This window comes from Rattus norvegicus, chromosome 19 (genome assembly GCF_021556685.1).
Source record: "Rattus norvegicus strain SHRSP/BbbUtx chromosome 19, alternate assembly SHRSP_T2T, whole genome shotgun sequence".
Taxonomy (NCBI): domain Eukaryota; kingdom Metazoa; phylum Chordata; class Mammalia; order Rodentia; family Muridae; genus Rattus; species Rattus norvegicus.
Genome location: NC_141552.1, coordinates 45,546,594 through 45,567,030, shown reverse-complemented (window position 1 = coordinate 45,567,030; position 20,437 = coordinate 45,546,594). Strand labels below are relative to the sequence as shown.

The 20,437-nt window shown below is 43.5% G+C and overlaps 1 protein-coding gene across 6 annotated transcripts in view; it reads left to right on the top strand.

Annotated features, from left to right (window-relative positions):
- Positions 1 to 18,483: 18,483 nt before the first annotated feature.
- The window catches only part of Prmt9 (protein arginine methyltransferase 9), a 50,035-nt gene continuing 48,081 nt past the window's right edge, over positions 18,484 to 20,437 (top strand). For 5 of the 6 annotated variants that reach the window (XR_015643312.1, XR_015643311.1, XR_015643309.1 and 2 more), the window contains exon 1: positions 18,484 to 18,808. Coding sequence is in view for 1 of the 6 variants with exons in the window: in NM_001191599.1 (NP_001178528.1) it covers positions 18,620 to 18,808 (189 nt within the window). In the remaining 5 variants the exon portion in view is untranslated. The remainder of the gene's footprint in view (positions 18,809 to 20,437) is intronic. The other variant, NM_001191599.1, reaches the window with a different exon arrangement.

Sequence of the window (20,437 nt, the reverse complement as noted above, 5' to 3'; positions counted from 1 at the left end):
AAAAACCAAAACACGTGCATGTTCAAACGACACACACAATTAACTCTCTACATGCTGAACAGTTAGCAGCTGGCATCTCCTGAAAATGTAACGGACTCAACTAAGAAGGAGAGGCTGAAAGCTGTTGTCACTACAGGAAATGGACTAGAGAGCCGGCCAGCCCCTTTAGTCTTCGGTGAGCGAGCCCCTTCCTCGTTCCCCAAGGTCTGCATCCAGTCCGCTGGTCTCTTCCTGGCTGTAGGCCCCTCCCATCTGCCGCCTGTCTCGCCATTAATTTGTGTCAGACCAAGGACACTTGGGAATGCAATGTCCTGGAGGGTGGAGATTGTCCCAGGCAGTCGCTTCAGTTGTTGGGTAGTCTTCTCAGTCTGCAGTGGAACTGACTACCCTTTCAGCTGACTCAAGAGCGTAGGCAGGGGTACTACCCTTCCGTGGGCGCCTGAAGTTCTAGTCACGTGACCTTGGATTCCCTTTCTCATTGCAGCACTTTGAGCTTTTATCTCCTTCGGTTACAACCGCAAAGCTTCTAACTGCAAGCCTTAGGTTTGTGTTGTAACTGCTCCCGACCAAACAAAACAAGAACCTCTCCATTATCTCTCTCAACACAAAAACAAATGTGTTCCTGACTGCAAAAAGCCTTCTTTTTGCACCTTTGAGCTTAATATTATCTTTTTACAGATATTTGTCTATTCACTTATTTGATTGTGGGAGTGGAGTGTGCCGATGCACGCATGTAGAGGTCAGAGACAAAGTCCAGGAGTTGACGCTCTCCTTTTGCCACTGTGGGTCCCAAGTATTGAAATCGGGTGGTCAGGGTTGGCGGCAAGGCCCTTTTGTCCGCTGAGCCATTTTGCCAGCCCCAAGTATAGCACTTTCACTGAGAAATATAATTGTCTGTTCTTTGCTTATCACCCGTTATCTAGAAGCAATGAATGCTATTATCCATGATAAGGGATTCTAACCATAAATTCTAAAACCCTGATCACCATCGTGAATCCTACTGCTTATCATAAAAGGTATGTGAGACGCGGTGATACAGGCCCTCTGGTGGGCACTGAGAAATGTGCAGGCCATTTTCAGTTGTCACAAGGGCAGGATTTGGCATTGGATAGGTAGAGGGATGATAAATACCCTACTGTTTGCAAAACACTTCCATACAAGATGCCAATGGCTTGGGCTGGAGCTGAGCAGAGTGTCAGAGCACTGTGCTGGGACATTCCTAGTCTCTTGTCCCAGCCTTATTATCCAGTGCTGTCCCAAGCCTTATCCACTTACTTCTAAAAGCGGAGGCCCATAATTCCATGGGATTAGACTGAGTCCCGGCGCTGAGACCTTGTGTCTGCTCAGCAGGGCCTGTCTGTGAGAAGAGCAACAGTAGTGTTGGGACAAAGCAAGTCAGAAGTTCTCAGAATGCGGTCCTTGGATCTCTGAAAGTCCCTAGAAAGTATCTCAGAGGGTCTGATAGGTTTTCATTAATTCACATCTACACGGCTGGACGGAGCGACAAGGGACTAAACTGGCGCAGTAGCACAATCCGACCGCAGTGCCCTGTATTCCTCACCAGCTCACAGAGACACTGAAAATGACTCGTTAAAGTCGCTAACTTCGTGCTGTTCACCCCTGAGTGCTCCTCGTTTTGTTATTCCGTGTGACCAAAAACTACTTCTGCTGTATGCAGAATATGAGGCTAATCTTGAGCCAAAGTCACAAAATCAGTTACTTCTCATACTCTATCCTATTTACTCCTTTCAGAGGAGAAATGGATATAATGTATGGTCAGAACTGGGATCGGGAAATAGGGAGAAAGCAGAGGCGGAGTCCACAGAGGTTTCAGAATCCAGAACCCGCGTCAGGTTGTAGATCTAGCTTTATTGTTCAGTTCAAAAACTTATATGCAACCTTTCAGCCAATAAGAGTGCAGCTATGTAATCAAAGGCCAACCGGAATGGACAGGGGTATATACAGGCTGTCCTGTGAAATCTAATTGGCTTGTATTGACTATGTAAGGGGGGGGGGTTGATTGCTCAAGGGAATTTCCATGAGGATAGAGGAAGCAGCCGTTGCCCTGGGCTCTGGTTCATTGTTCTGTCTCACCAGTTTGCCAGCAGCCACTGTGTACAGCTGTGTACAGCTGGATCTGGATTCCCCAGCAGGCACAGGGGATGTAGTATTCCCTCTCCATTCCACTTTTCCCTCTGTAGGTTCGCTCCCACACCCCCCATAATGTGTTACCAAAGCGTCACTGGGTTCTTCCCGCTTACATTTTAGATAATAACAGGCCTACATGTCTGTTTATACCATTTTAACATTTTGCTCAATTAGTATCCGAATACCCATGCATTCACTTGAAGATAATTTGACTGTATATCTGAATACAGCATAGAAATGTCAGATGTCATGTATGGTTACTACATACCACAAAGAAGGACAAAGCTTTGCTATCAAATGACATTCCTTATTACCTTTGCAGTAGCTACAAAAAGTCATCTGGAAATCATTTTAATTAATTTTGACACTTTTAATCATGCAGATAATGTAATTATATTCATTCTCCTTTACCACTTCCCATCCCCCTCCCATGTCCACTGAACCTTTTCTTTCCAACTACTTGTACTCGGATTTGTTGTTATTGTCAATGATACACTGAGTTTGATCAGGATTGCGTTCTGTAAGCATGGCCGGGGGTCATTAATTAGGACAGGAGCAACTTGTAAGTGGCTACTCTAATGAAAAATAATGTTTTCCCCTCTCCCATCTCTTCCCAATGTCCTCCAACACATTACTTGGTTCTGAATGCGGGGCCAAGAAAGAGAGTTCTGAAATAGCAACTAAACAGAGCAAACTCCTTTTGTTCCTCCTATTCCCTTTAGCAGAGCAGTTGATGAGGTGGCTTCTGAAACTATGTCAAAATCACTTATTCCTTAGCCCTGGTCTTAGCCGGTGTCTAGTGCTATGAAGAAATACCTTGACCAAGGCGACGCTTATAACAGAAAGCATCAATTGGGGTTTCTTACAGTTTCAGAGGTTCAGTCCATGGAGCGAGGCAAGCATGCAGACCGACGAAATGCTGAAGTAGCAGCTGAGTCTCCATTGCTTGAGAAGGCTCCAAATTGTCTACATACTATTTATTGAGATGAAAACAGTTTCAAATACTCTTTTCTAAATGATGGAAGTATTACCGTGTCCTTGAACCTTCAAAACTGTGAGTTAAATAAATCTCTCTTTTTTATGAAGTTAGTTACCTCCAGTATTCTGTTATAGTAACAAAAGACTGACTAGTGAAAACTTTTATAATTTACTAATAAAAGACAACCAGTTAAAATAGGCAAAGGTGCTTGGGATGCAGAGAGCCTGTTAGTGCACTGTTCTATATTGAGATTGGGGTTTGTGCCCAGTTCCACAGTAACAAGAGGCCATGCAAAGTGATGTAGCCTACAGCCCCAGGTATTCAGCTCCCTGAATCAGGGGAATCACAAGTTCAAGGTCAACCTGACCAACACAGCAACGTTTTGTTTCTCTCTCTCTCTTTTTAAACTTGCTAAATGTCTGATCAAACCTTTGTCCAATGGGGAAGTCAACCAGGGCTACCAGTTAACCAGTAAGCCCTGCAGTGACTGTAAGTATCATTGATCATTAGAGAATCACAAATTTAAAAGCAGGGGATGGTGCGGGGGTGGAGGGGCATGATGACTCAGCAGATAAGAGGACAGGTTTCCCTGGTGGCCTGAGATTGATGGCTGGGTCCCACCTGGTAGAAAGAGAGAACTGACTCCCACAAGTTGTCCTCTGCTCTGCAAAATATAAAAACAATCGAAAAACCTTACATCTATGATAAAATAGGACTTTATTCCATAAGGAATATACACAAAATGATAGCTAAATTACAAGTGTTGGCTGAATGTGGAGAAATCAGAGCCCTCACAATATTGGTAGTTAGACTATAAATGGTACAGCCTCCTTGAAACCATGTATCAGTACTTCAAAACTTTAAATACAGAATTAGCCACGTGACCTAGCACTCAGTTCCTAGGTCAGTATCTAAGAGAACTGAAAACATACGTTCACACAGAACCTCCTCACATGTGAAAACTCACAACTGCAGTATGCACTGTGGTGGCTGGGATGAGCCTGCCCCACAGGCTCCGATGTTTGCATGCTTGGTGCCTAGTTGATGAACATCTGGCTATGATTAGGAGGTGTGGCCTTCTTGGAGGAGCTATGGGAGTAGGCTCTGAAATTTCAAAGCACATCAGTCAAGTTTTCTCTCTCTGTGACTCTGTCTGTCTGTGTCTATCTGTCTCCTTGCTGTCTGTTCATCAGGATGTAAAGCTTTCAGCTACTGCTATATCACTATGTCGTCTGCTTTGTTTTTTTTTTAAAGATTTACTTATTTATTATATATAAGTACACTGTAGCTGTCTCCAGACACACCAGAAGAGGGCATTAGATCCCATTACAGATGGTTGTGAGCCACCATGTGGTTGTTGGGAATTGAACTCAGTTAACCATCTTTCCAGCCCTATTTCTTAAGGGATGGATTCCTATAGGTCAATTTATCTTATCTAAGTGGACGGTTTATCAATCAGTTGTGAATTTATTGTGTGGACGTATTGTGGATTGAGAATTTAACATACAAATCTGTCTGCTTCTTACCTTGATTATGGACTCACTCACTGAAACAGTAGGCAAGCCACCAGTTAACCGCTTTCTCTTATAAGTTGCCTTGGTCATAGTGTCTCTTCACAGCAATAGAAAAGTAACTAAGATGTTCATGAGACCCCCCATGTTGAAGCTCGGCATAGGACACCTACTATTCACAGGGATGACATTGTGATGACCTTGAAAATAGACTCTGTTAAAAAGAACTCGGTTTTGTTTTGTTTGTTGGAGGCGGCGGTGGTGGTGATGGTGCACACCTTTAATCACAACACTCAGGAGTTAGAGGCAGGTAAACCTCTGAGTTCGAGGCCAGTCTTGTCAGAACTAGATCCAAGACAGCCAGGACTACACAGAGAAACCCTACTTTTAAAAAAAAGCAGACTTTCAAAGACAGCTATTACACAAGAAGTTTCATTTCATGAAAATGTTCTGGAATTAAACAATGGCAATAGTTATACAATATAGGGAATATCCTTTAAAAAATTATTGAGGCCAGCAAAATTACTTGGTGATAACCTGAGTTCAATCCCTGGGACTCATAGGGTAAAAGGAAAAAAATGACTCAAAAATTGTTCTCTGACATCCACATGTGCTGTGAGATATTCATGTGCTCCCCAAAATAAATGATTAAAAGTAATAATAAAATGCTTTAAAACCATTGAAATGTGTGCTTTAAAATATTTTATTTATTTATTATATATTATGATTACACTGTCGCTATCTTCAGACACACCAGAAGAGGGCATCAGACTCGTTTCAGATGGTTGTGAGCCACCATGTGGTTGCTGGGATTTGAACTCAGGACCTTGGGAAGAGCAGTCGGTGCTCTTAACCACTGAGCCATCTCTCCAGCCCGAAATGTGTGCTTTAAAATTGTGGGTTGTCAGGCATAGGGGAGCACACCTTTAATCCTAGCACTTGGGAGAGAGGAGAGAGGCCAGGAGAACCCCTGAGTTTGAGGGCAGCCTGGTTCCCTGACAGAGAAATCCTGTCTTGGGAGACCAAAAAACAAAACAAACAACAAACAAAACCTATAGGTTTATGTTATATGAAGTATATATCAACGCTGAATTTTACAATTTATGTTTTTTATTAGTCTCAAAGTTTTTAAGTTTTATAAACACAGAAATTGAGGGTATAGATAGAAATTACAATTTCTAGGGAAGAAGTTAACATGAGAACCCATAGAAAATACAAACCTATTAATTGGCTTCCTTGAAAAATCAAGAGTGTAAGTTGTTAGATTAAGTGGCACCTATCGATCTGACATATCCTAGAGTGGTCTGGAGGAGTCGTCTCTGGCATGCCCACTGGGGTCATCTTGATTTCTTGAGAAGGAAAGCCCTATCCTCAGGGGATGGCACCACTGCCTAGCTATGATTTTGGATTGTATAAAAGGAGGAAGCTGAGCAGAAGCATGCTAGCTTAGGTAGGATTACTATTGCTAAGATTAAACACCATGACCAAAAGCAAGATGGGGAGGAAAGGGTTTATTTGGCTTACAAGTCTATATCCATAGTCTATCACTGAAGCAAAACAGGACAGGAACTGTGCAGTAACCTGGCGGCAGGAGCTGAGGCAGAGGCCACAGTGGGGTGCTGCTTACTGGCCTGCTCCCTCTGGCTCACTCAGCCTGCTTTCTTATAGCACCCAGAACCACCAGTCCAGGATGGCACCACCCACAGTGGGCTGGGCCCTCCCACATCAATCATTAAGAAAATGCTCCACAGTCTTACATACCGATCTCGTGAAGGCATTTTCCCCATTGACACTCCCTCCTTGTTACAAAACTACCCAGCAAACATGCATGCATGACTCTTCGGTGCACACATGCATGCACCGCTCTTTTTTTTCCTCCCTTTGGACAGGGTTTCCCTGGTCTGTAGACCAGGCTGACCTGGACCTCAGAGATTCCCCAGCCTCTGCCCCCTGAGTGCTGGGATTAAAGGCGTGCACCACTACCACTTAGCACTCTTCTTCATTAAACAAGATAGAAATGGCAGGGCTGTTGTGGTGCGTGCCTTCCATCCAAGCACTCAGGAGGCAGACGCAGGCAGATCTCTGCGAGTTCGAAGCCAGCCAGAGTGAGTTCCAGGATGGCCAGGGCAACACAGAGAAACCCTGTCTTGAAAAACAGGAATGGATGCTGGAGCATGTGTTGGGGCAGGCGGGTGGGGGAGGGCTACTTTTACGGAAAGCTAGCTGCCTGAGTGGCAGTTCCTCCATCAAGGGATCTGAGGAACAATTCTGTTGGACCCTCCTGGGCCCCCTCAGTCTTTGCCCCCTGCTGAGCCTTGCTGATGCATGTGGAAGCTTTTGTTCTTAACAAAGGAACATCTTGGCCTTTCTGTTTGGCCGATGGGTGGGTTTGTTGTTGTTGATTTTTTTTTTTTTTTTTTTTTTGTCGTTCCTGTTTTTTTCCCAAGGGCATAAACTTGTTTTTCCACTGGGCTTCCTAGAATTTTCCACCTGGTGGATTTGGGGATATATGTACTGTGAACCTCAGTAAAGCTTTGGCATTCTTGTAGCACAAATGACCCGAGTCTCTGTCTCGGTACCATGGCGGTGCAGGCACTGTCACAATTCAAGAAGAATCTTCAGACTAGAAGTCAATGATAGGATAGACTATGTAATCTCTTTCTGCTTCTCTTCCTGCTCTTCCACCTCCTCTTCTTTTGTTTACATATATGGAAACCTGGAAGGTAAATGGTAGGATTCAAGGGTATGATTTCAATTATGCACACTGAGATAATAAATTTAGTGGGTGGAGCCATGCTGAAGGTCTTGGGTCAAAGGTTATAACTACTCTGCAGTCCTCTTCTCTCTTGCTTGGCTTTCCATCCTCATGGGGTGAACAACCTCCTCCTCCCACACTCCTGCCACCTTGATATTCTTATTCCTCAAAAGAAGCTCAGAAACATGGAGTCAAGGGAAATGTAAGTCAAAATAAACCCTCCGTCCTTTATCTTGTTTTTGTCTAGTGACAGCACCATAGAAAATAAGTAATAAAGAAAGTCGGTACCAGATGAGTGGGATCACTGCATCTAAATCTGACTATGGAGGAGAAACTCAAAAAATTCCAGAGAAACAGGATAAAAAAAACACCAAACAAAGCAAAGCAAACAAACCTAGAATATCCTGGTAACCCAAAAGATCAGAGTGCCAATAGGAATGCAGACAGAGACAGCTGGGCAGATCTTCCCAATGGAAACAAGAACTCTAGTCAGCATCCAATTTCTTCCTGAAAAAGAATGTGTCTACTTTTTACTTGTTTCTGTGAGATCGGAACTGAACTCCTTCCAGGACCCCCTGAATGAGACTCATGGAGGCAGTGATTGGTGCAAAAGCAAGAGGAGCTTTATTGTTCCAACTCGATGGGGTCACCTCCCTTTGGAGAAAGACGACCCCGAGCAGACTCTAACAGGGAGTTATATACCTTTGATAGAGGCAGATTTCTAACAATAAGGGCAGAATTTGAACAATGGTAACTAGGCAGGTACCATTGGTGGAGTGAAGCAACTTTCAAACTGACTCGTGGTCAGTGATCCATCCAGGACTTTCTGAGGGGTTCAGTTAGAGAGTCACAGGTGGCTTTGTCTAAGAGTTGGCTTGCAGTTGTTCCAGGGACTAAGCTGACTCTACTCCTCCTGGAAGGAAGGGGTCTTTCCCGATTGGAGGGTTGCGGTGGAATTTTCCCACTGGCCTCAGGTTGACCCCCTCTCTAGCTCTTTCAGTTTCCTGAGGTGTAGTAGCTTGAAAATTATGTCTCGCATAACCTTGGGTATTTAAATGCTTGATCCCCAGTCGATGGTGCAAGGAATTATGGCCTTGTTAGGGGAAGTATGCAACTAGAGGTGGGCTCTGAGAATGTAAAACAGGAGTTACTACAAGCTTGATCTCTGTTTCCTGTTTGCAGTTCAAGCCTTGAGCGTCAGTTTCCTGCTAGAACCATCCTCTTGCCTGCTACCAGCTGCTGCATTTCACCATCATGGACTCTAACCCCCTGAAACCATAAGCCCAAATAAACTTTGTTTTTAAATTCCCTTGGAATTTTAGATAAAAGCAACTTTTAAAAGGAACTAATATACGAGGTGTGGACTGAATTTAAAATAGTGGATTAATTGGAGAAAAAAATTAACCATATGTTAATACTATTGTCAAGTTGACTGAATCTAGAATTATAGATAAGAAAAGGCCCCAGGCACACACCTCTGGGCAAGCCTATGACAGATTATATAGATTAAGTTAATGGAGGCGTGAAAACACACCCTAGAGAATGGTAGTATCATTTCTTAGGAAGTGTTGGGGTTACAGAAATCTACCACTGCATCTGCCTTTTCTAGATGTGATTCTAAGGATCAAACTTTGGATTGTCCGGCTTGAGTGGCAAGAGCTTCTAGGCAATAAGTACCTCCTCAGAACTTTGCTAGTTCTCTTTACAATACTGTTTGCATGAAATATATTTTTCAATGCTGAGCATTTAGCTCTAGCACTCAGGAGACAGAGGCAGGCAGAACCTGACCAGCCTGATCTATATAGTGAATTTCAGGACAGCCAGGGCTAAGTAGAGAGACGCAGTCTCAAATATACAAATCCACATTTTTATGCTTTTACTTTAAACCCACTTGTGTGTTTGGATCTAAAATGAGTCATTTATAGATAATATAAAGTTGGATCATTTAAAAAACTCATTTATACCTATTTATTTTGTGACGGGGTATTATGTATCCCAGACTGACTTAAAATTTACCATGATCTTGAGTTTCTGATCCTTCTGCACTTACCTCCTTCTGCAAATACAATACCATGAGTGTAAGGCGTGTACCACCAACACATAGTTTATGAGGTGGTGGGCAATCAAAGCCAGGGTGTTGTGTATGCTAGACAAGTACCCTACCAACTGAGCTACATTTATCATTGCCTTTTGTTGAGGCGATGGTGGTTTTGGGATTTTTTGAGACAGGGTTTCTCTCTGTAGCCGTGGCTGTCCTGAAACTCACTTTGTAAATCAGGCTGGCCTCACTCAGAGATCCATCTGCCTTTGCTGAGATTCACCCCATCCCAAGGTTGCCACCTCTGGTTTCTATATTCTTAACACTCCTTGTAATGAAGAGGTGCTAGACTAACATTCCATTTAAAACCACGTGGGAACCTTTAAAAAAATGCTAAGAAGACATAACCCCTAGTCCAATTAATAGCACCTCTGGGGTAGATTAACAGATCCTAGTATTTAAATGTTCTTCAATTGATCTTATATATAAAATTGAAAATAAAACTCCAAGGACAAGATTAAGAAAACAGACCATGGGCTGGAGAGATGGCTCAGTGGTTAAGAGCACCGACTGCTCTTCCAGAGGTCCTGAATTCAATTTCCAGCAACCACATGGTGGCTCACAACCATCTGTAAAGAGATCCGATGCCCTCTTCTGGTGTATCTGAAGACAGCTACAGTGTACTTATATATAATAAATGAATAAATCTTTTAAAAAAAGCATAAAAAAAGAAAACAGACCATACAGAAATATATGGATTCCCACATTTATAAACACAGGATAATGTTTTTCTGGCTGGTATTCTTAACCTGCTTCTTTTCTTTTTCTTTTTTTCCAGAGCTGAGAACCGAACCCAGGGCCTTGCGCTTACTAGGCAAGCGCTCTACCACTGAGCTAAATCCCCAACCCCCTTAACCTGCTTCTTAACCCTTAACCCATTAACCCAATTTCTATGCCAGCTTTCCCACACCATTGGCCTCAACCTCTGCCATCGGAAAGTTGATTTAGAGCACTTCACGTGGCTTGACATACTTGTTTGACATGTGTGGCTTGTTGAAAACTTCCCAGAACAAAGTCAAAGACAATCACAATGAAGCCAGCTTTGCTGTTAGCAGTGGCTTTTTATATCAAGGAGGTTTTTGTCTTAGACCCTAAAAGAGTGAAGAAGAACATATAAACAAAGGGATCAAATAGTTTTCTGGGGTAGTTAAAGGCACATATATATATAATACACATAAATAATAATTATAATATATTACTGTACTATAAGTAGTATATATTACATATATAACATACAATGTGTATGTATAAATGTATATATTATAATGTACATACCATATGCATTTATATATTATATAATATGTAAAAAATTTATAAATATAATATGTAGGATATACTATATAAATATAATATGCCTGTACAGACATACACACACATTACATATGTAGTAATATACATGTATTGTTTTCACAGGGGATTGAATCTGCGATTTATGCATATAAAGCGAGTACTCTATCACTTAACTACCTTCATCTTCTTTGTATTTTTTTTTTTTTTCAGAGCTGGGGACCGAACCCAGGGCCTTGCGCTCGCTAGGCAAGCGCTCTACCACTGAGCTAAATCCCCAACCCCGTATTATTTTAATAGAAATCTTTTATTCAGGAAGTGAAATATATGTCTTTTTTTTAAAGATTTATTTATTTATTATGATTAAGAATTCCAGAAGAGGGCACCAGATCTCATTATAGATGGTTGTGAGCCACCATGTGGTTGCTGGGATTTGAACTCAGGACCTTTGGAAGAGCACACAGTGCTCTTAACCGCTGAGCCATCTCTCCAGCCCCGAAATATATGTCTTAATTTGCTTTCTATTCCTATGATAAAGACCATGATCTAAAGCAACCTGGCAAGGAAAGAGTTTATTTCACTTACATCCACGTCCTGATTACAGTCCCTCATCGAGGAACCCCAAGGCAGGAACTCAAAGGGGAACCTCAAGGGAGCAGCTGTGGAGGATATTACTTGCTGCCTTGCTTCCCTTGGCTTGCTTCCCTTGGCTTGCTTCCCTTGGCTTGCTTCCCTTGCCTTGCTTCCCTTGGCTTGCTCAGCCGGCTTTATTATAGAGCCCAGGACCACCAGCCCAAGAATGGCACCTCCCATAGTGGGATGGGCCCTCCCACATCAATCATGAATCAAGAAAATGCCCCGAAGACGTGTCTACAGTCAACATGATAGAAGTATCTTCTCAATTGAAGTTCCCTCTTGTTACTGCTCTAGTTGACATCATGAATCTGTAAGAATGGAACCCCCAAACGAGTCAGACTAAAGTCTCATGCAATAGCCAGTTTAAAGCACCAGTTTCTATTTCGATGGTACTCTGAGGGTTAAACAAGGTCATATGAGATTAGGTCATATACAGTCACAAGGACAACCAGTACTTGGAAACATCATCCTCGCCATAATACTAGGTGATAGGTAGGTAATCTGGAGTAAACCCACTCCTATCTATTATACCTGACAGTGGCACAAAAGTGCCCTCCAAGAACAACCCATGTTATAGAGGAACAGAGGCCCCAAGACTTTTGTCTTGTCTTCTTGGAGTTTTCTCACAAGCTTTCAGAATTCTCTTCATATAGCTTTATTCACAGGACAGTGTTCTGACACCTCTTTCCAGATGGTCATGGTCTGTATCAAGTTGACAAAAAACTAACGAGCACAATATACATTCAGCACTTGTTCTGAGCTGTCCTTTTGTAGTCTCTGTAGAATAGGTAGCACTTCCAGTAGCAACTGCATTCATAGGGAACTTGCAATAAAGATAACCAAACATCTTGAGTAACTCTCAGTCTCACGAAGAACTGAACCTGGCGTGCGGGCACACGGCTTTGGTCCCAGCACTCAGGAGGCAGAGACAGGAGGATCTCTGTGTGTTTGGTTTATGGAGTAAGTTCTAGGACATCAAGGGCTACACAGAGAAACTTTGTCTTGAAAAAGGTAAAAATAAATCAGAACAGAATAAAGCTGTAGAGCATGTTAATAAGAAATTAGGACAAGACTGAGTTGAATGTTACAGTGAGGAGTGGCTAGCTCATGTCAACTGTCTGCTGTAGATAAGAGTTGGAGGAGCAGCCAGCTCATGCAAGCTCCCCAGCTCATATCAGCTCTGTGTGTAGCAGATAGTCCGATGGTGTAATGCTAGAGTGTGACCGCCCCTTGTAGCTAATAAAAGCAGAGGCTCGGGGTTGGGGATTTAGCTCAGTGGGGTTGGGGATTTAGCTCAGTGGTAGAGCGCTTGCCTAGCAAGCACAAGGCCCTGGGTTCGGTCCCCAGCTCTGAAAAAAAAAAGAAAAGAGAAAAAAAAAAAAAAGAAAAAAAAAAGCAGAGGCTCACAGCAGGCAGGCTAAGACCCTGACACTGTGACTGTGAAGACCATCACTGTTTGGCTCTTTGACCAGAGGATGATTGGTTGCAGCCCTGGCTGCTTTGAGATAAGAGGATCCAGAGGAAGGAGCTGAGCAAGCGACTAACAGATTGCAGGCCTTGCCTGTGAGCCTCTCTGTCACTTGCTTCTGAGTCAGGTACCAGCATGTGTGTGCTGCAGACTGATGCTTGTCAGTGTAGTAGTGTGCCTTGCCTGTGAACCTCTCCGTCACTTGCTTCTGAGTTAAGCACTCCATGTGTGTGTTGTGAACTGATACTTATCATTATAATAAGTAAACACTGAGATCAAACAGTATCTGGACTCGGCCTCTTCTTCCCAGCTTTAAGCTGGACATGGTTCGAGACAAAAACAAAACAATTGAATAAGGGCACAAAAGAGTAGTCAAATGTGGGGTTGGGGATTTAGCTCAGAGGTAGAGTGCTTGCCTAGCAAGCGCAAGGCCCTGGGTTCGGTCCCCAGCTCTGAAAAAAAAAGAAAAAAGAAAAAAAAAAGAGTAGTCGAATGTATTATTTTCTATTTTGCTTTCTTTTCTCTTCCTTCCTCCCTTCCTTCCTTTCTTTTTTCTTGAGATAGGATTTTTCTGTGTAGCCCTGACTTGGAACTTTCTCAGCAGATCAGGCTGGCCTCTCACTTAGAGATCCACCTGCTTTTGCCTCCTGAGTGCATCACCATGCTCTGTTCTAGGATGTTTGTTAAGATGACCAGGTATTTGTTCTATTTTGCCAGTTCTATTTTTGCAAAAGACCTCATATAGTATCTACAAACCATATTATATAAAGAAGTGTCGCTGTTGCTGAGCCTTGCATGTGAAAGCCTTTGTCCCCTGACAGAACATCCTGGCATTTCTGTCTGCCAAGTGAGTGCTAACACCTGAACCCTAGATCTTTTAATCTCAGCCCTAGTTTCAGTTTCCCTGCTGAGAATGTAAATTCGTTTCTCCATTGTGCTTCCACTCAGTGGTTGGGGTATAAATTCTGTGTACCCAGTAAAAGCTTTGGCTTTCATTTTCTTGAAACATGAAAAAACAAAACAAAAACAAAACAAAAAATCCTGTCTTTTACCCTGCACTAGATCCGGCATCACAGTGCCCCAAGATACCTGGTAAATATCTTCATCTCAGTCAGCAAAGCCTCTCACCCATTTTGCTCCATCCCATCTCACACTGCTGATGGCCTCTCTCTGAGCCTGGCAACAATCTCTACCCATCCAGTTCCCAAGGCATGCTACCACCATGCCAGAAATATACATTTCAATTCCGTGGTGGCTTAGTGTCCCAGCTGTCACATACTCTCTTAAATTTAATTTGCCACAAGAAAGAACACACAACACAATAGCCTCTGATCCAATTGACAAGGTATGAATGCCCACCTAAACATACAAAGCCCCATCCATCCCTTAAGAACATTCATGGGGCTGGGGATTTAGCTCAGTGGTAGAGCGCTTACCTAGGAAGCGCAAGGCCCTGGGTTCGGTCCCCAGCTCCGAAAAAAAAGAAAAAAGAAAAAAGAAAAAAAAAAAAAAGAACATTCATAACAACCTGTAAAGGTGCAGAGTAGAATCTTAACATCCGCCTCCATGTTCTCTCAATGGCTTCCTCTCCCTTCCGGTTCTCGCCTCCTCCTCTTCCCTCAAACTTTTCTCCCGCCCATCCTTCCTTCTTGTCCAATGGCAGGCCTCGTTCTGTCTTGTACCTGCCTTCACCTGCGTAATGACATCATCCTACAAAGAAGCACAAATGATCTGCAGCCGACTTATTTTTCTTACCTCTTATCTTAGTGAGATCTGGTAGTCTGTGGTTATCACTGTTTAGGATAACCATTTAGGATAAGGTCATTCACCTTTTTACAGTGGTCACTGTCTACAGGTTGGTCTTAGTAGTGATAGGAAGCTAACCAGAATTTAATTTTTAAAAATTTTTTTCCTGTCTTTCTATACTTCCTGCCTAGTCTCTTCTCCATCTCTCTCTTTTAAAATATTTATTTTTTATTATTTTTAATTATGCATATGTCTACTCATGAAGTTCCATCCCCCAGATCCCCTGTCTTAGGGTTTTATTGCTATGAAGACATGCCATGACCGTGGCAACTCTTACAGAGGAAAACATTTAATTGGGGCTGCGTCACAGTTCCAGAGGTTCAGTCATTATCATCACTGCAGGAAGCATGGCAGCATGCAGGCAGACACTGCTGGAGAAGGAGCTGAGGGTTTTACATCTTGATACACAGGCAGAAGCCTGTGTACCACATGGGAGACTGCAGAAGGAATGAAACATTCTTGCTAGCACGTTTAAAAGACACACAGTCCAGGTATTTTATTTACAAGCTGTAAGTCGGGCAGGTTTGGAGCTATCCTAACTTATTTCCCAGCTTCCCTATGTCTCCTTTCTTCTCTCCCCTCTCCCCTCTCCCCTCTTCCCCTTCTACCCCTCTCCCTCCCCCCCTTCTCTGCAATCCCCAGCAAGGTAACTGAAAACCTGCCTACTTCTTTCTACTGCTCAACCACAGACTTTTGCCTTTTATTGACCAATTCACTTGGGGAGCAAAGTTACATAGTTTGGTATGCATGAGGATCTCCTCGTCACTGAGGATCTCCTCATGGGGGGACAACCAGATGTTGGGGGCTAGTATTTAGCATTTGAATACATAGTATTACCAGAGCAACCCACTACAGGAGACCTCAAAGCCTGTTCCTACAGTGACACACTTCCTTCAACAAGACCACACCTACACCAACAGGGTCACAACTCCTAATAGTGCCATTCCAAATGCGCCCAGCTTTCAAACATATGAGTCTATGACGGGGGCCATACTTATTCAAGCCACCACATCCCCAGAGCCAGAGTTACAGGAGTTTGTAAACCATCTGATACGGATTCTGGAAAGTGAGCTTGTTCAATTGAAGAGCAGTATGTTGAGCCATCTCTCTGGGCCTCCTCCAGCCAGCCCTGGGCCTCCAACTCTGGCTTGATAAAAATATAATTAGAATGCTCTGCAGGATGTAACAAGTAGATTCTCCCATAGAGAAGAATTGAAACTGGGATGCTTTCCACATTAAATTTAATTATCAACGGTTTGGTCTTTTCCTGTTTCTGTCATGGGAACATGTCCCTTCTCAGAACCATTCATGTACCCTACCTGCTTTAGGTTCTTAGGTCATGTCAAGGAATAGAACAGATAGAAGAAAAGTTGGAACATAGGAAAGCTTGCCCTGTGGAAGGGGAAAGTATGCTCATAGGACAAGATAGTTTGTGAAGTGAAGTAATTCAGCTGAAGCAGAAATTCATGTGGTGGTGGAATGACTGATTAGTACCTTTCTAGTTGCTGTGGACAACAGGCAACTTATGGAAGAGGGTTTGTCTTAGGGTTTTACTGCTGTGAACAGACACCATGACCAAGGCAAGTCTTATAATGGACAACATATATTTTGGATTTGGGGCTGGCTTTCAGGTTCAGAGGTTTAGTCCATTATCATCAAGGCAAGAGCATGGCAGCATCTAGGCAGGCATGGTATAGGAAGAGCTGAGAGTTCTACATCTTTTTTCCAAAGACAAACAGGTGAATACTGACTTCCAGGGAGCTAGGCTGAAGATCTTAAAGCCCATACCCACAATGACACGCTTCAACAAGGCCACACCCACTCCAAGGAGGCCACACCTCCTAATAGTGCCACTTCCCCACTTCCTGGGCTAAGCATATTCAAACCATCACCAGGGTTTGTTTCTGAGTACAGTTTTAGGGAACACAATCCTTGATAGTAAGGAAGGTGGGGTGGCAAGAACCTGAGACAGCTGATCTCATTGAATTGTCAAGAAGAAGAGAGAGTGGGACAAGCCTATTAACCTCCAAGGCTGGGTTTTAGTGACCCAATTCCTTTCCTGAAACTCTATCTTCCTAAATAGCACCACCAGATAGGGACCAAGTGTTCAAACAAACACCACTCCCTGTCTTAGTTTCTTTTCCTGTTGCTGTGATAAAAGACTCTGACAAAAGCAATTTAAGGGAGAAAGGGATTGTAGGGAAGCTGGGACAGCAGCAGTATGCAGTAGCTGGTCAAATCATTGTCACAATCAGGAAGCCAAGAGTGATGAATACACACCTTTGCTCTGTTTCCTTTCTGCACATACACAGTCCCGATGGCAGCCAGGGAAAGGCGTTACCCACAGTGGGTAAGTCTTTCTACCCCAATTAAAGCCGTCAAGTTAACCACCCACAACTATGACAAAAGGTTGGTCTCCCAGGTGATTATAGATTCTGTAATATTGCAAACCCAAGTCTCTGCAAAGGATTGGGCTGTGTCTCTCTACACAGCCTTAGCCTATATCACCTCTAACTTTCACATCATGCAAAAAACATCATACATCTTTGGTTAAATGTTTACAGGTGCAATAACATTTTTTAAGGTTCAGATAATTTCTAAATGTTTCTAGATAATGGTAACAATGAATTACATTGACTATGTCTATATAAGCAAAACGTTTTTCTAGATTATTACATTGTATAGTTAGAGCTTCCTTATTTATAACTTAAGCCAGGAAGAGAGCTTTATTGAGTCTGTCTGAATGTCTCAAGGGAGGATGGCTAGACTGGAACAAGAAAACCCTTCCCTCAAGTCTATGTCTATGTTCTACTCAGTTCCCATTAGGTGTCGAGGCCTGCCTCTGTGTTTCCATTTCACTAGAGAGAAATGCTGCATAGTTAAGTCCTACCATGCGCAGTACACAAAACACCAGATAAGGAGATATGAAGAGCTAGGAAAATACATAAGCAAAACCTAAGAGCAGAAGTACTTTCCATCAAGTGCAAGATGTATTCAAGTTATTGTTCTGTACATGTGAAAATAACTGTGAATAGTTCCTGTCTTCGAAGACCTTTCTTAGGATGTACATAAGTACGTGCTTATAAGAGTGGATCAGACAATAAGACACAAGAGAAAGCAAGAAGAGACATAAAGGTTGGATTTGAGAGAACTGGAGAATTTAAGTTTGATATCCAAAATGGCGTATCCTCCATTTCTTGTCAGCCACTCTACACACCAATAATCTCTGCAAAACGGGGACAATTTTTTTTTTTTTGCTATAATTCCTATACATTGCTTTAAACTTTCGGATTTTTATCTTAGAGGCCACACTGACATCTTCTGTATTAATGTACATGATATCAGGAAATTCACATTCGGCTGTACCCATCCCACTATTCAACCTTGAGGCAGTTCTCAGAGATGGCCTTTACCCTCTTCTTTACCGAGTGTGATCTCCAGTTCCGCCTCTCTGGGTTTTGTGAGACTACTTAAAGGTAAGAGAGTACACAGTGATCAATTTAAGGAGCTTTTATTTCGTTTTGCAGTAGTGAGTCTGGTACGCTGAGATCCAGAAGGTCTGGAGCATCGCACACACCAGACCCGAGCAGGATCTGAAACTCTCTGCGGCATACTCCAGGAGGCAGGAGAGAGGGTGGAAACCTTTGGTTGCAGCACGCCAAAATACCCTATCCAAGAGAAGGCCCTCACAACCTAGTGCTCCCAGAACGTAGTGGGCCGCGATGCGCTCCCCAGCGTGACGTCATCACAACGCACCGCCGCAGGATGCGTGCGCAGCTCCGTCCGCCGCCGGGAAGGCGGGGCTTCCCGCTCTGTGCACCGCACTCCTTTTCGCGTCCTGTTGCTGCGACGGGTCTAGGGAAGCGAGGTGTGGAGACTCTTTCCGGACGAGGGCGTCCTTTTTCGTGGGCTTCTGAGCAGAGACTCAGCCATGCCGAACTCGAGGCCCAGGTCCCGCCGGAGCGCCGGGGGTGGCGCAGGTACGGCCGGCCGGGACCGGCTGGTGGCACAGTCCTTGCAGAGCGCTGAGCACTGTCTGGGCGACCAGGACTTCGGGACTGCCTACGCCCATTACCTTCTGGTGCTCAGCTTGGCGCCAGAACTCAAAGAGGACGTGAAGGTGAGGCCTTCCTTCTCAGTACTCAATACTGCGATCTGAGCAGCGACCGCAGGGTGTGTGGTTTGCGTGTGTGCGTGTGAGTGTGTGAGAGACAGACAGACTCAGAGACTCTTCAAGCATCTAATTCTTATGGGAGTCATTCCATACTGGGCTCCCTACAACCTACAGCCCATCGCAATACAGCCAGGTTTTAGTAATAAAAGTCAAAAGTTGTCACACGTCTGTTTCAAAATTTCTACTTCACTTAAAATTCCAAAGGCCCTTTAAATGCGAATGAGACTAGGTAGTTCTTTTTCTCGTCCAGTATCTAATTTAAATTAGCCCTGCCTTGTAGGGATTATCCTATGTAGAAGGAATGCTGTGTATTCTCAGGTTGGATAAAGTGTGCAGTATTAAGGGACTCCTAATATTTGTTGATCCAACAGTTAACCTGTTGAACTGCTGTATTTTTTACATTAGAATCTCAATTTCAAAAAGTAACTTAATTACACATTCAATTTTAAGCTGTGGACAGTCTTGCTTTGTTTAGTCCAGAATTTCTCAATCTGACGCTGTTGACATTTTGCACCAGACAGTCCTGCAGCTTCCTTGTTTCACAGCACGGTCTGCCCTCTGACCAGTAGATGTCAGTAGCATTAGGTTTTTGGAATTCATAGAAATTTCAGGACCTGTTGGTTTATTTCGAAATATGATAGTATGCTGAGTAGTTTGTTTGTCTGTGTAGACAGAAGTAGAATTTCGTGTCTGGTTGCTCACAAGGGACTCAAGTGCATATTTTACATTTCAAAGCAACCTGGACTCCAGGTCCTCCCAGCATCCCTTAGTCTCTACCTGGCATATCCTGTGCCCAACCCTGAACTTTCCAGCCCAGAAATTGGGCTGCCCCTCCCCAAAGAGGGCTCTTCCCGATATAATCCAGATACTTTGGTCTCCTTCCCCCTTCTTCTCCTCTCTCTGCTCCTGCTCCCTTTCTCTCTTTCCTTTTCCCACCATCCTCATTTCAACTTCCCTGGCCTCCTTCCTTGGAGCCAGTGAACTTGCCCACCCGAGAGCAGCTTCCCAATAAACCTACATTTGATTAATCTAATCTGGTTTGAATCAGCACATTTCACTGGGAGAGAAATTACCATAGTGGACCAACACAATTCTAGCCGCTGCTTCTGAGAACAAACAAGATAAACAGTGTGTGTTAAAAATACATATAAAGTTTGACTGTGAGTGTAGAGTGCTTATGTTGGTAAAATTGTTATCCAGGGGAATACATAAGCTGTACCTGCCTTAACTCCTAAAATTCCAACAACCAACAGGTCTCTGGAGGAAGTAATGAGCACGTTGGGCTTACGTACAGAGGGCAGATGAGGGGTTATTTACTGGAGGATGCGTGCCCCTACTTCAAAAGGCTGCACTAGGAAGTCGTTACTGAGCAGGGATGATAGCTTTATAGTCAAGAGTAGAAGGGGTAACTGGGACAATTGGTGCTGGTTAGCTGGAGCAAAGAAATTTGCGATGATTAAGAAGAGACTAGTGAAGTGGAAATTTGTGGTTTCTTTGGGGACTCCGTTATGTCATGGGATATTTTGCTGAAGCAGACAGAGGAGATGTTTTGCTGAAGCAGACATGTGAAAAGAC